We start from the raw sequence: 13,384 nt of genomic DNA on the forward strand, positions 1-13,384 counted from the left end.
CCTGCTCCTAGAACAGTGCCTGCCACGTTGTAGGGGCTCATGAATATGTATATGTAACTGAATGGAAGGCAGTGGGCAGGGGCTGGCGGTGGGCCGCTGGCTTGAAACAGAAGAGCTGGAGGGAATTGGGGTGGGGGCAGTGCTGGGTGAGAGTCTGGGCCTGCTTGGAAGGGCATTGAATGCCGAGCCAGGGCACTGTGAACATCTTGCTGGGAGGGGGCCTTTTTAACTTACAGCAAGGCTAGGAGCTGCCCCCTTTCCATGTGTCTGCAGCCGTGGGCACAAGGCCTGGCCTGCCCCAGCAGCCCAAGGAGGGAGGGAAGGAGGGGTGTGTGGTCTCACAGGCAGACTCCACCTTTGGGGTCAAGTCGAGGGACAGACCTCATTTGGCCATGCCCTTCCTATGTATGATCTCCCTCCCTGTGCAGGTCCCCTCGTCATGTCTTAGTCTTCCTGCCTGTAAATGAGAATTTAATCCTTTCTTGCAGGGTAGCTGGGAGGATTAGAGTTCAGGTGTGTGGCACACCCAGCCCCCTCCTGGGCATGGGGGAAGGAAGCCCCATGTCCTGTGTAGCCTCTGGGACAGAGGGAGTCCCCCAGGGGAGGGGCTTGTTCGGGCTAAGTTCGAGGCAAGGGTCTGCTCAGCAGGCCAGGTCCTTACTAAGGTCCCCTGTCCTCCCCCACATGACCTCATCGGCAGTCACATTCACTTCCCTTTGGTGCCCGGAAGGAGCTTGGACCTGGCTTAGGGAAAGAGCCAGAGACTCTGGGGTGTCCTGGGCCCGGCTGACCCCTCCAGAGCAGCACTGCATCCGCATGCTTAGTGCCAGCTCTGGCCCAGGGCCTGGTAGGGAGTCAGAGAAGGTGGGAGCAGCGGGCCAGCCCTTCCGCTCCAGGGTCCCAGGTGGTTCAGAGCACCGTGGTCTGGAGCCAAGCTGACCTGGGCTTGAATCCTGCCTTTACCTTTTCTCTTCTGACCTTTCACTTTATGAGCCTCAGTCTCCTCATCTGTAAAGTGGGGACACTGATACGCTTGCCCTGCAGGTTGCTGTGAGGATTAAATAAGAGAAAGCATGTAAGGGGATTAGCCAGGGCCTGGCTTCTGGCAAGGACTCGCAGCTCTCAGCCCTCATCATCCATTTTCGCCCGGCTCTGGTCTGAGCCCCGTGAGCCCTGGGTCCTTGCTGGCAGGGGCTGTGTCCAGCTCTGGGTGCCTCTGTGGGTCTTGGCTTGGGGCCACGTCTGGGAGGTGTGCATGGACTGCACTGCATGTGGGCTCCCCAACACACCTCTTCCTCCGTGTCCCCCCTTTCCTCTCCTGCCCTGTGTCACCCTCCCCTGAATGGCCAAGGCCAATGCCTCAGACTTAGTAACTTGCTGATTCTCCTTTGCTAATAGAGGGCTGCCTTTGGGGTCCCTCATTCTAAAACCAAGGTGAATAGTCTCCCATTGCCTGGGTCACAAAAAGAAGCTCAGGCTCTAGGGGAAAAAAGTTTGGGGTGCCCCAGTGAGGCTGGATCAGCTAAAGATCTTTAGCTTGATTTTGGCCCAGGCCTGCTTTGGATGTTCTGCGGCCCCAGTCAACTGCACGAGCCTCTCCCTTCCCACCCCTCCTCGACCCTGCCCCAGTGGCCGAGCGGCCTGTGTGGTCCTGCCTCCCGCAGCCTCACCCACCCCTGCCCCACCCAAGCTCCCAGCCTGGGACACACCCCAGGCCTCTGTCCTGAGCTCTTCCCCCCAGGGCCTTTGCTCCATTCCCTGCCCTTTTGCTTGGTTTCCTCCTGCACCTGGGTGGTTCAGCCCCAGCCGCTCCTCTCCAGGGATGCTTGGGGCAGGGCTCCTGTGCTAGGCACCTAGGAGCTCCCTGCAGCTTCCTTTGGGGCATTCGCCCAAACAGTGATTAGATTATTAATGGGGTAATTACAGGTTTCACTTCACCCCGCCCTTGTCCTGCTTGAGAGCTTGGATTTCCAGGGTACTTACAGGCCCAGAGAGGTTAAGGGGCTGGCCAGAGGTTACACAGCCTGTGAGTGGCAAGAGGCAGGACTAGGGTCTCGTGGTGCTCTTGCCAGGACGCCAGGCAGGGGGAATGACACGAGCAAAGGCTCAGAGGCATGATAATGCTGGGGTGTCCCAGGCCGTGTGGCGCTGCGCCGCTCTCTCGATTCTCGGAACCTCACTTTCCATCCCCAAAGACCTCAGATCCCTGCTCCGAGGTTACAGATTTGGCTGCAGCCCAGAGGTCATTTGGGGAATGTTTTAAACATACCCAGATCCAAATGCTGCCTTCCTTCCTGTTCACACGGAAAGGACACGGGGACTGTCAGGCGCTCGTGCTGTGAGTGCTCCCCTGCCCCCTCCCTGCCCTGCCAGGGGCAGCAGGGCCTGGGAATGTCTCCCTGCTCTGCTGCTGAGGCCTTGAATGGAGCAGTGACAAGCCAGGTGTGGCTTTGGTGGGGAGCAGTCTCCGGGTCCCCTCTCGCCCCCAGCACGCACACACATACACACACACACACACACACACACAGAGGCACACGTGCCCACGGGCACCGCTCCCCGACGGAGGGAGTGTCTGTGGTCTCATGCGCAGAGCTGTGGCAGACCTGGGAGGCTCAGTCCTGACTGGCTGTGAAACCTTCATCTTTCTGAGCCTCTGTTGACTCATCTGTGAAATGGGGACAAGGTAATAATAGCACCCGTCTCTAAAGGGTCACTATTGCACGAGAGATAATGGCTATTCAGTCTCAGCCTAGTGTCTGGAACACGCAAAACCCTTGTAACTGTTAGCTACTATCATTGTCGTTACTGTCCCGTTATAAGGACTGTCTAGTGTAGCTTACAAGAACTCAAACCGGACCTGAGTCCTGGCTGTACCACTTGCTGTGTGACCTTGGGGAACACACTTGACTTCTCTGACGTCAGGTTCCTCACCCACTGGGATTGGTCAGGATCCAGTGTGAGAACGTGCACTGCCCAGCACGTGCCTGGCACGGAGCAGGGTGGGCACTCGGGGGGTGACCTGCCTGTGATTCAGTGGTGTGGCAGAGGCAGGTCAGCACCCTTGTCTCCCTCATTCCTGACCAGACCAGCGGGACCCCGTGGGTCTCCAGGGCCACAGCCTCTGTGCTGGCTGGAGCGGGGACATTGTGTGGCACAGCGATGCCTGGCGGGGTGTCCTGGCATTCTTTCCCCAAAATCTTTGACCCAACTCCCCCAAAACTACAGTCCAGCTTCCGCCAAGGAGGCTAAGCTGGACCGAGCCGTGGGCTGGGGGCAGGAGCCCAGAGTTCCTCCTCGCTCCAGTCTGGCCTCTCTAGGGGACTGTGGGACTGTCCCCCATCCCTCTCTGTGTCCCCATCTGTGAAGGGATAGAGTCTTTGGGTTCTCCTCCTCCTGCTGCTGTGCCCAGAGTGTTCGCATTTGAGCTGAGAGGGGAACGAAGCTCTGCAGGGCCTCTTTCAGGCCCCGCCCTGGGGTGTAAGTGCAATGATCTCATCTGGGGCCTTGACAGAGCCCTGGGGGACGCAGAAGGGATGGCAGATGGCTGCCCTGGCCTCTTGGGTGGGGCTGGCATGCCGCCCCTGTGGTCACTGCTGGCTCAGCCTGTAGGTCAGCCCTTCCATGGCAGGGTTGAGTGGCCTGGGCCAGGGTGGGAGGCAAGTGGCCCAGAGCCAGGGTGGCAGATGGGCAGGCAGCCTGGGCCTTGGCCTGAGGGAGGGACCGTGGTGTCCAGGGCCGTGTGGGGGAGGGCAGGCCAGGCGGAGGCTCCCGTTCCTCCGTGGAGTGGCTGCTGTCCTGCAGAGTGAAGGTTCGGGCCCCTCACCTGTGTCACTTTTTCTAGGTCAGTCTGCCCAGTGGCTGGCGAGCTGGGCCCCTGGGACCTGGGGAGGAGGTGGTGTACTTGGGTGAGGTTTGGAATCTGGCAGAGCTGTGGCCTGGCTGTGGGTGGGCTGGGATTTGAGGCCCACCCCTAGGGTCCGAAGCCTCCATGGCATTAGCTTCACAGAATCAAAGAATGAGATTCAGACACAGCAGCGCTGACTGGAGGTGGTTTCTCCAGGCCAGTGGAACGGGGCGATACTCCCTGCCCCTAAGGGCCCGTCTGTTCATCCAGCAGCTATTTACTGAGCTGTTCTTGTGTGTGCCAGGCACCGTGCTAGGCTCTGTCCTCCAGAGCATCACATCCTAGCAGTAGAGACCGACGTTCCACAAGCAAACAGATAAAGGAGTAAAATGATGGGTGTCACAGATATGTCTGTGCTGCGTACCATGACAGAAACAAAGGGAAGGTGGACATTGGGGCCTGGCAGGGTGTGGTAGGCTTCTTGAAGGAGGTGGCCTTTCAGTGGAGTCTTAGGCAGGAGGCAGAGCCAGCAGTGCTGAGTTGGAGGGCCGGGAAGTCCAGGCAGAGGGGATGGCAAGGGCTACGGCTCAGAGGTGGACAGGCACAAGGGAAGCCTGGGTGGCCGGAGTGTAGCCAAGGAGAGGATGGGTGAAGATGGAGAGAGGTGGGCAGAGCTCAGGCCAGGGGGGCCTGGCCCCCGTGATGGGGTTTGGGTGTTATTTTGAGTGAGATGGAAAGTCACTGGAGGTTTGGTTTTGCTTTGCTTTTTGGTTTTTGGGTCAGGTGTGTTGAGGTATAATGTACCTACAGTCTGTAACCACCACCACAAATGAGATGTGGAACGGTCCCTCGCCGCCCCCCCAGATTTTCCCCTTTGAGGTCATTCCTTCTACCTCAGACCCCGACACCAGGAGACTCTTTTCTGTCCTTCTAGAAGACTGCCTTTTCCAGAATGGCGTATAAATGGAGCCGTATGGGATGCAGCCTGCGGAGTCGGGCTTCCTTCGCTTCTCACGGCGCACCTGAGCCCGTCCGTGCTGTCGCAGGTGTCGGCGTGTCCTTCCTCTCCGCTGCTGAGTAGTGTTTGACTGCACGACGGACCACAGTTTATCCATTCACGAGTTGAGCGGCATTTGGGTGGTTTCCAGGTTATGGTGATCATTGGAGGGCCTTAAACAGGAGAGAATTTTAAGTAGTTTAAACCATATTTTAAACGTGGTTTAAAAAAATATCATTCCCAATACTTACCTGGCAAATAAAAAGATAAAAACATTCCTTGTACTGAGTGGAGAACAAATTAGTGGGGAGCAGAGTGGCCGTTGTGAGGACTGAATCCAATAATTCGGTGATGAGTTAGGCCCACCACGGGCACTTACTAATTGTTCAAACAGAAGGGCCACACCCTGGGGCAGCCAGGGAGGCTTCTTGGTGGAGGCGGCTTTTCAGGTAGAGAGGTGAGGAGGTGGGAGACAGGTGCAGAGTGGAAGGAGGCCCTGGTAGTGTGGAATCCCATGGGAGCTGGGAGGGCTCCTGACCCAGCCTTGGTATAGTTCAGGTTTCTAGAATGTGGTCTGTAGGGCCCATATCGGAGTTCCCCAGGGGCTGACTTTTGGGTGGGAGGTAGCTGGGGGACCTCCACTCTAGAACAGTCTCTTACAGGGTGGCCTCCTCCTGTCTTCAGGAACCTCATGTCCCCTCGGTTCTCTCCCTGTCCCCTCAGGGCCAGCTGGGAGCTGTTGCTGGGTTCAGACCTCTCCACTGCCACGTGCTGTGCTTCTGCTTCTGCAGAGGGGCCTCACCTTGGTCACTGTCATCTCCAGTCCCGCAGCCCACCAGCTCCTACAGGCCAGCCCCTCATCTTCCTGTGTCTAAGGGTCCCTGCAGGCCCCAGATCCGTCCTCACAGGACAGAGATTAATCGTCTCACGCTTGCGTAGGCGTCTCACAGACAGCGGGCCTCCTTAGAGCACTCGGGATGTGGTTGGCAAGCAGAGCTCTGCTGCTTCGGCTTTGTGCCTTCGTGGTGGCGATCAGGGGTCGGCTGGCTCCAGCCAGAACAGAGGCTGCCTCTCATTCTGGGCCATGGACCCCCTTAAGCTTTCTGCTCTCTGCTGAGAGTAATTCTCAGAATAATGTTTTAAAATGTTTAAAATGAAATACAAAAGAGACCAGATATATTTAAATACAGTTATTAAAATATATTTCATAATTATGACTTTAGACTGTCTGTGTTTATTAACTCATAAGCTCTAGTGACAGGTCTCTTAACTATAATTTCAAAGTACTGATGAGTGTACATAATATTTTGACATTTTTGCAACAACTGTTATATGATATGAAAAATACCTGTGATTTCTTTTGGTGGCAAAGTCACAGGTACTACTCATGGAATTATGGTTTATTCCATAGGCCCAGAGTGGAAGGAAATGCTCTATTTTAGTTAGAGGTTAGTGAGAGTAAAAACTGTGATTTTCCAAGTTGATGGACTCCCTGAACACTGGTACAGTGGAAGAATCCTGAAGTCAGAGGTTTGGTCCTGCTTAGCGGTTTCTCACTGCACCCCACTCTGTGTGCGCGTGGGCACAGCCCACCTGCCCTGGGCTGCTCTGCTGTTCTTTGTGCAACAGGAAGGGTGATTCCTGGCTGAACAGGGGGTTTCTGTGAGGATCCCTGAGATGATTCAGATGGAATGTCTTTGTAAACTGTGAAGTCCTGTGCTGCTGTGCAAGGCCTTGCTATTTTTAGCAGTAGCGTGAGCTCATGTTTGGCCCTGCGACCCAGCCTGGACCAAGAGCCTCTTCCTGGACAATTCCCCCAGGGTTCCTGGGAACCAGTCCCATCGAGGCGAGCAGCTCTGCCCCTGAGAGGCTGCTTCCTGCAGGCTGACCTCGTGGATTGGCAGGGGGTGGATGGAGGTGCACTTTGTGGGCAGGGAGTGGGTGAGTGAGCAGAAGGTTCCCTGGGTAGACAGACCCTGCCCACCCTCCTGGGGTGGTGTGGGGGTCTGAGACCAGCTTGGGATCTGCCCAGGCTCTCCTGGACCCTTTGTAGCCGGCTTGGAGCTGGGATGAGAAGGGCTCACCGCCCCAGGCTGTGCATAGGGACAGGGCAGGGCAGAAGCCATCCTAGTTCTTTAATTCACATGTCTACCTGTAGACAGCAGTGGGGGCCTTCTCTGCTCCACGTCCTGTCCTGGGCAATGCTAGGGACCAGGCAGGAATCAGACCAGGCCCTGCCCTTCCCCTTAGCTCTTGGGGAAGGTAGGCTTGGAAACAGGCAAATACAACCTAAAATTGTTAGCACAGGGGACCATGGAGTTCGGAGTATAGGTTGTTTTTTTTGTTTGTTTGTTTGTTTGTTTTTGAGTCAGAGTCTCGCTTTGTTGCCCAGGCTAGAGTGCCATGCGTCAGCCTAGCTCACAGCAACCTCAAACTCCTGGGCTCAAGCAATCCTACTGCCTCAGCCTCCCGGGTAGCTGGGACTACAGGCGTGCACCACCATGCCCGGCTAATTTTTTCTATATATATTTTAGCTGGCCAGATAATTTCTTTCTATTTTTAGTAGAGAGGGAGTCTCACTCTTGCTCAGGCTGGTCTCGAACTCCTGACCTCGAGTGATCCACCCGCCTCGGCCTCCCAGAGTGCTAGGATTACAGATGTGAGCCACTGCGCCCGGCCCGGAGTATAGGGTTTGAATCAGTCTGGGGGAGGAGGGAATGTTCTAGAAGGATGAGATAGTCAGGAGGTAGCACTGGCCCAGCGTTCCATGGCTTGTTTGGAACTCAGCTCCAGTCCTCCCTTCGCTTGAGCAGCTCTGAGGAACTTCTGGGCCTCAGTTTCCTCATATGCAAGATAGAGACATTTTCAGCACCTACCTCACAGGGTTGGTAAGAGGATTAAACTGTCAACCGGTAATGCACGTGCCTTGCCTGTGCTGGGGCCTGGTCATTAGTGAGTCTCCCAGTAGGTGGTGGCCATTTCAGTTAGGTGGTAGCCATTTCGTAGTCACAGCACATCTGGACCAGGGAGGGCAGGGGCAAGACAGGAGCAGGGAGGAGACCGGGGCTGGCTCGGGGTGCAGGGTAAGGGCCTTGGACCTGATGTGGAAGCCACTGAGAACGAGTAGAGGAGATAGAAAGCCGTCTGCCTTTCTCAGATTTTCTCCAATCAACAGGTATTTCCTGTGCAATCAGAGCAAAACAAACATCCTCTAGAAAGGGAAGCGCTGCCCGCCCTCGAGGCAGTGTGGGTGCCTGTTCCTACCCACCGTCCCCAATTCCCCATTTTCAGTCTAGGTTAAATAATGAGGGTAAACTGCCAGGGGAAGAGAGGTCGACTTAAAAGAGGTGGCCAGACTGTGGAGGGGTTGACCATCAGGGCCCCCCTGGGCTCTGAGGTGAGCACTTCCAGGCAGTGTGACATTTTGCTGTCTGCAGTGAGGATGAGGTTCAGGGTCTCCCCACTGACGCTGATGGGGGGCTTCTGCAACCTTACTCTGTAGCCACGAGGCCTACTGAGTCTGTGCAGCTTGGCCTCTCCTTCCCCACTTCTACATGGTTGGGGGTCTACGTGGGGGAAGGCTCTGGAGGGCCGCTGAGCTATCTGTGCACCCCTGCAACCCAGCCCCCCAGCTCCCGGCTCCTTCATTTGGATCTGCCACTGGAGAGCTTCCCTGGGATGGGGGCCCGGCCCTGTGACTGAGGAGCCTCCGAGGATTCTGGGCTTGGTGAGGACTGTGAACCTCTGGAGTAGAACAGGGCCCTGCCCTCTGGGTCCCCTCCCCAGGCCCCAGCGGCCCCCTTCCCTGCCCCAGTCCTGATTTCACCAGCTTCTGCTGCCAGCAGACCCAGCCCGTGTGGGCCACAAGCCCGCCTTTGTCAACTCACCCTCACTGGGGGCCGTGCCAGGAGGGGCTGACCGCATTCTGCCTGCAGCTGGGACAAACCCCGGAGAGGCCTGGGCCCCCCTGGGCCACCCCGGAGAGATGGAGCTGGCATGAATGCAGCATCCTGCACTGTCACCATTGGACTGTGGTGATGGGCAGGCCTTGGGGAGACAGCTGCTCGTGTGAGAAGGATCATTCATTCATTCACTTAGTCAATGGCTGCTTACTGAGCCCCTGCTTTGTCAGGCCCTGGGCTGGGGACTTGTGCTGAGAGACAGGACTCTTGCCCTTTTAGGGGAAAAAAAAAGCTGGAAGGAAATGTCCCATGTCAGAATCATTGGGGGGCCCCATTCTGAGTTTCTGATTTAGTAAGTCTGAATTGGGACTGTGAATTTCTAACAAATGCCCCAGTGATGCTCATGCTGCTGGTCCAGGGACCAGACTTTGAGAGTCTGAGATTCAGGACCAGATAGAGGAATTATGCATGATTTATGTTTTCTGTATTTTCAAAACTATCTCTCTGATCATGTTTTACTTTTATAAATAGAAAAATCAGTTATTAATATCTAAAAGTTAAAAAAAGTGATCCCCCAAAATAATTCTGGTGTTCTGGGTATAATCCTATATGGAGCAGTGTCACCTCCCATGATCTAAATGTCATACATCTGTTAATGCAGCCCAGCCTCAGGAGCTTTTGTGTCCCTGTACTTCTCCTTGGCTCATCTTGAGCTTGGGGTCCACTGAGACCCTCATATCCTCCCCATCACCAGATCCTGTCAGTGTAAGTGCAGAGAGATTAAGTGAGGTATAGTAAATGGCATGGCTGGGATTTGAACACAGGCCCATCTGGAGGCTGGCTTGGGTTTAGCTGACAGGCTTGCACTTCTGAGTGTTGTTTCCTTCACGCTTCCTTAATCTGCAGCTGAAACAGCACAGAGAGCCCTCACTTCCTCATTTCTCTAACTGATGTGATCATTGACTGTCCTACTTCCCCCTTTTCCAGTCTGGCCCTGTCCACTTGGCTGGTGGCGGGGTGACGAGTCTGTGTGTATATCAGGACGGAGGAGGGGGTGGTGTCTGGTGAGGTGCCTTTTCCTTTGCAGCTGCCAGGCAGGAGCAGTGCTTTGGGGGTGCTGCCGCAACGCACCCCGGGAAACAGGCTTTGGTGGCAAGTGGGGATTAGACCCTTTGGCTGACAGCAGGAATGGGACAGCATCTGTGGGGGTTGGGAGAAGCAGATATTGGTCATCTCTGTCTTCCTGTCTTGAGTTTAGAACCAGCTGAGAATTAGGCCCAGGAGTCAAAGAGACTGGGGTGGAAGCCTCCGTCAGCTTTCACAGTGCCAAGAACTGGCCAGGAGGGGGCCACTCCCCGCCCTGCCCTGGACTAAATTTACTCAGTCTCAGGGGGCGCTGGACAGCGCCAGGCCATTCCCCCGTCCCCACAGGGAGTAGCCCTACCAAGCTGACCACCGGGGACAGCTGCCCCCGCCTTTGCCTGTGGGCAGGTGCGTGTGAAGAGAGAGACTTCCGTGTGTTCCTTTCCCAGACTCGAGCCAGCCCTGTCCCGCCTCCCAGCCCCAGCCCCAGGGGAGGCGGGTGAGGGGTGCTAGAGGCGCCCCCAGAGGGGCAGAGTGGACACTCCCTCGTGGTGGAAGCATGAGGAAGGAGGAAGAGGAGACCCACTGTCCAGTCCCTTCATGCCTGTTTCCTTTGGGGAAGGGGAGGCTCAGAGGGCCAAGGTCCAGCTCTCTGGGTGTGGCCCCTCTCTGGGGCCTGCAGAGTGGTCTGTGCTCCTCGGACCCACCTCCCTGCTCCCCTTAGTGTTGCTATCCTTGGGTGCCTTCTGTGGCTCCTCAGGGACACCTTTGGCAACTCATTTATCCCTGGTGACTCAGTTCCTCTTTTGAGTGTACCATCTTATTTAAAGCATTTGGTCACACTAAGAGTAGATATTATTATTACCCTTTGTGACTCCATTTTCATATTTATGAGACTTAATAATTATGCATTTCTTCTGCATAGTTCCACTCCACTCCCCCCTTACGCTCAGTGTCTAATGATCATTGCACATTGGTATGTCTTTTGTGTTGATTTTTACCTAACTGGACAGGCATGCGCTCATCCAGTTAATATTTGCTGGGAGCCTGCCGCTTGCTAGGCCGTGGGGGATACAGCAGGTGGGGCAGCACGGTCTGGCTAGGAGACAAACTATTAAAGAATTGGGCTGGGCACGGTGGCTCACGCTTGTAATCCCAGCACTCTGGGAGGCCTAGGCGGAAGGATCACTTGAGCCCTGGGCAGCACAGCAAGACCCTGTCTCTAAAACAAACAAACAAATAAAAAAAAAAACCCCACCAAAATTGCAGAGGTACTTAATGATTACAAAGGAGAAGTAAGGGATAGCAGGAAGCTGGTGACAGAGTTGGCAGGAGCTGTCCTGAGGAAGTGAGGTCACCCCTAACCCCGTCCTCTTAAAACTCAAACCCAGACTCTTTACTCAGCCCTTCAGGGCCTTATCTGGCTGTCCTCTGACTGTCCCTCATTCTCAAATTATGGCTGTAGGTGCCCCGGCTTCCTTGCTGTGTCTTGACACACTCAGCTCTTTCCTGCCTCTGAGCCTTTGCACACACTGTTCCCTCTGCCTGGAATAATCTCTCCCTGGCTCGCTCTCTGCATGGCTGGTTCCTTCTTGTATCAGCTCAAGTGTCCCTTCTTTAGAGATGGCCTCCCTCACCATGTCCCCTAACACGGTACCTTCTCCTATCACACTTTCATATTTTGTTTTTGTCTTCATAGCACTTAATGGTATAATTTTTTTTTTAATTTGTTGGTTTACTGTGTATCTCCCCAGTGAAACTTGAGACTCCACACAGAAGATACAGAGGGGTCTGGTCCTCGTTGTCCCTCCTTGCTGCTGTCCAGTATATTAGTTTCCTATTGTTGCTGTAACAAATCACCACAAATTTATAGCCTAAAACAGCACCAGATTAGTATCTTCCAATTTTTGAGGTCAGAGGTCTGAAAATCAGGTGTTGGCAGAGCTGTCTTCCTCCCGAAGGCTCTAGAGGAGAATGATTTCTCTTGCCTTTTCCAGCTTCTAGAAGCTGCCTGCATCCTGTGGCACTTGGTCCCTTCCTCCATCCTCAAAGCACCTCACTCCAATCTCTGCTTCCCTTGTCACCTTGCCTCCCACTTCCTCCCTCTTAGAAGGACCCTTGGATGACACTGGGCCCACCTGGATAATTTGGGACAATCTCCCTGTCTCAAGATCCCCAACTTAATCACACCTGCAAAGTCCCTTTTGTCACGTAAGGTAACATATTCACAGATTCTGGGAATTCGGAGGTGGACGTCTTTGGGGGTCTGTTATTGAGCCTGCCACATCCAGGCCCCCTGAGGTGCCCTGTTCAGCATTGGGTGTGGCGGGCACTCAGGCACCCTGGCCACTGCCTGGGGGCCCAGCGACCTGACCACACCTTCCCTCTGCAGGACGAGATCGAGGAGCTGAGGGCGGAGATGCTGGAGATGCGGGACGTCTACATGGAGGAGGACGTGTACCAGCTGCAGGAGCTGCGGCAGCAGCTGGACCAGGCCAGCAAGACCTGCCGCATCCTGCAGTACCGGCTGCGCAAGGCCGAGCGCCGCAGCCTCCGCGCCGCCCAGACCGGCCAGGTGGACGGCGAGCTCATCCGTGGTCTGGAGCAGGACGTCAAGGTCAGCCCCGGGGCCTCCCCTGGCCCTCACAGGTGCCCTGGTTGGGAGGTGGGACCACGAAACAGAGTGGGGCCCCTGGCAGCCCTGTGGCTCCCTCCTTGTGCGTCTGTGGGCAAACTGCAACCCCTGTCTGGGCCTCAGTTGCCTCATCTGCTAAGCAGGGCTCCCTGGTGAGCCAACAGGCCTTCGACCGGGGACACCCCAGAGTGACATCATAGTATGCGTCCTGCTACCATACACCGTACGCCTGGTGCTGTGTACAGTCCCAGCACCATTCCTTGGAGGTTTCTTTATTACGCTGATGGAGACCAGTGAGGGCCTGGAGCTGGACAGGGCTGGTGCAAATCTGGACACCAGTGTACACGAATTTTGTAATTTGGGGGCAAGTCACCTATGTTTCAGTTACTTCATGTATAGAATGGGTTTGACAGCAACCCCTACCTCACAGGGTTCTGTGAGGATGAAATGAGATAATATAGGTGCCACCATAAACACTCAAAATGTTAGTTATTATTTCTGTTTTCTGGATGAGGAATCTGAGGCGGAGAGAAAGGCAGTACCTGAGACGCGCTCTCTGAGCCCTCTGGGGGAGGGTGGGGCCTTCAGGGAGAAGCCCACCCTGCCCCTCTGTGGCAGCCCAGGTCTGGGGGCTGAGAACTCATGGGGCCCCCTCCCTCAGAACTCAGCCCTGTGGATCAGGGGGAAGGAGGAGCTGGGAATGGGGCCCTGGCACCTGAGGGAGGAGTGGGCATGAGCCGGGAAGGGGGCCGGAGGAGGTTCAGGAAGATGGCTGCAGCCCTAAGGGCCCAGGGGGACCAACAGGAGGGGGAGTCAGGTACAAACATACCTGGAGGTAACCCTTCCCCCCTTTCTGCTAGAAGACACTGGCAAATTCTAAGCCCTATTACGGGACCAGCCAGGAGTTGTGATCTGGGTGGCCC

At 55.5% G+C, this 13,384-nt stretch overlaps 1 protein-coding gene across 1 annotated transcript in view; it reads left to right on the forward strand.

The window, feature by feature from the left end:
• Window positions 1-13,384, forward strand: part of MTCL2 (microtubule crosslinking factor 2) — a 57,248-nt gene that overhangs the window by 6,068 nt on the left and 37,796 nt on the right. The window contains exon 2 of the mRNA XM_069495494.1: window positions 12,219-12,443. Within this exon, the coding sequence (XP_069351595.1) occupies window positions 12,219-12,443 (225 nt within the window). The remainder of the gene's footprint in view (window positions 1-12,218; window positions 12,444-13,384) is intronic.

This window comes from Eulemur rufifrons, chromosome 20, assembly GCF_041146395.1.
Source record: "Eulemur rufifrons isolate Redbay chromosome 20, OSU_ERuf_1, whole genome shotgun sequence".
NCBI classification, from domain to species: domain Eukaryota; kingdom Metazoa; phylum Chordata; class Mammalia; order Primates; family Lemuridae; genus Eulemur; species Eulemur rufifrons.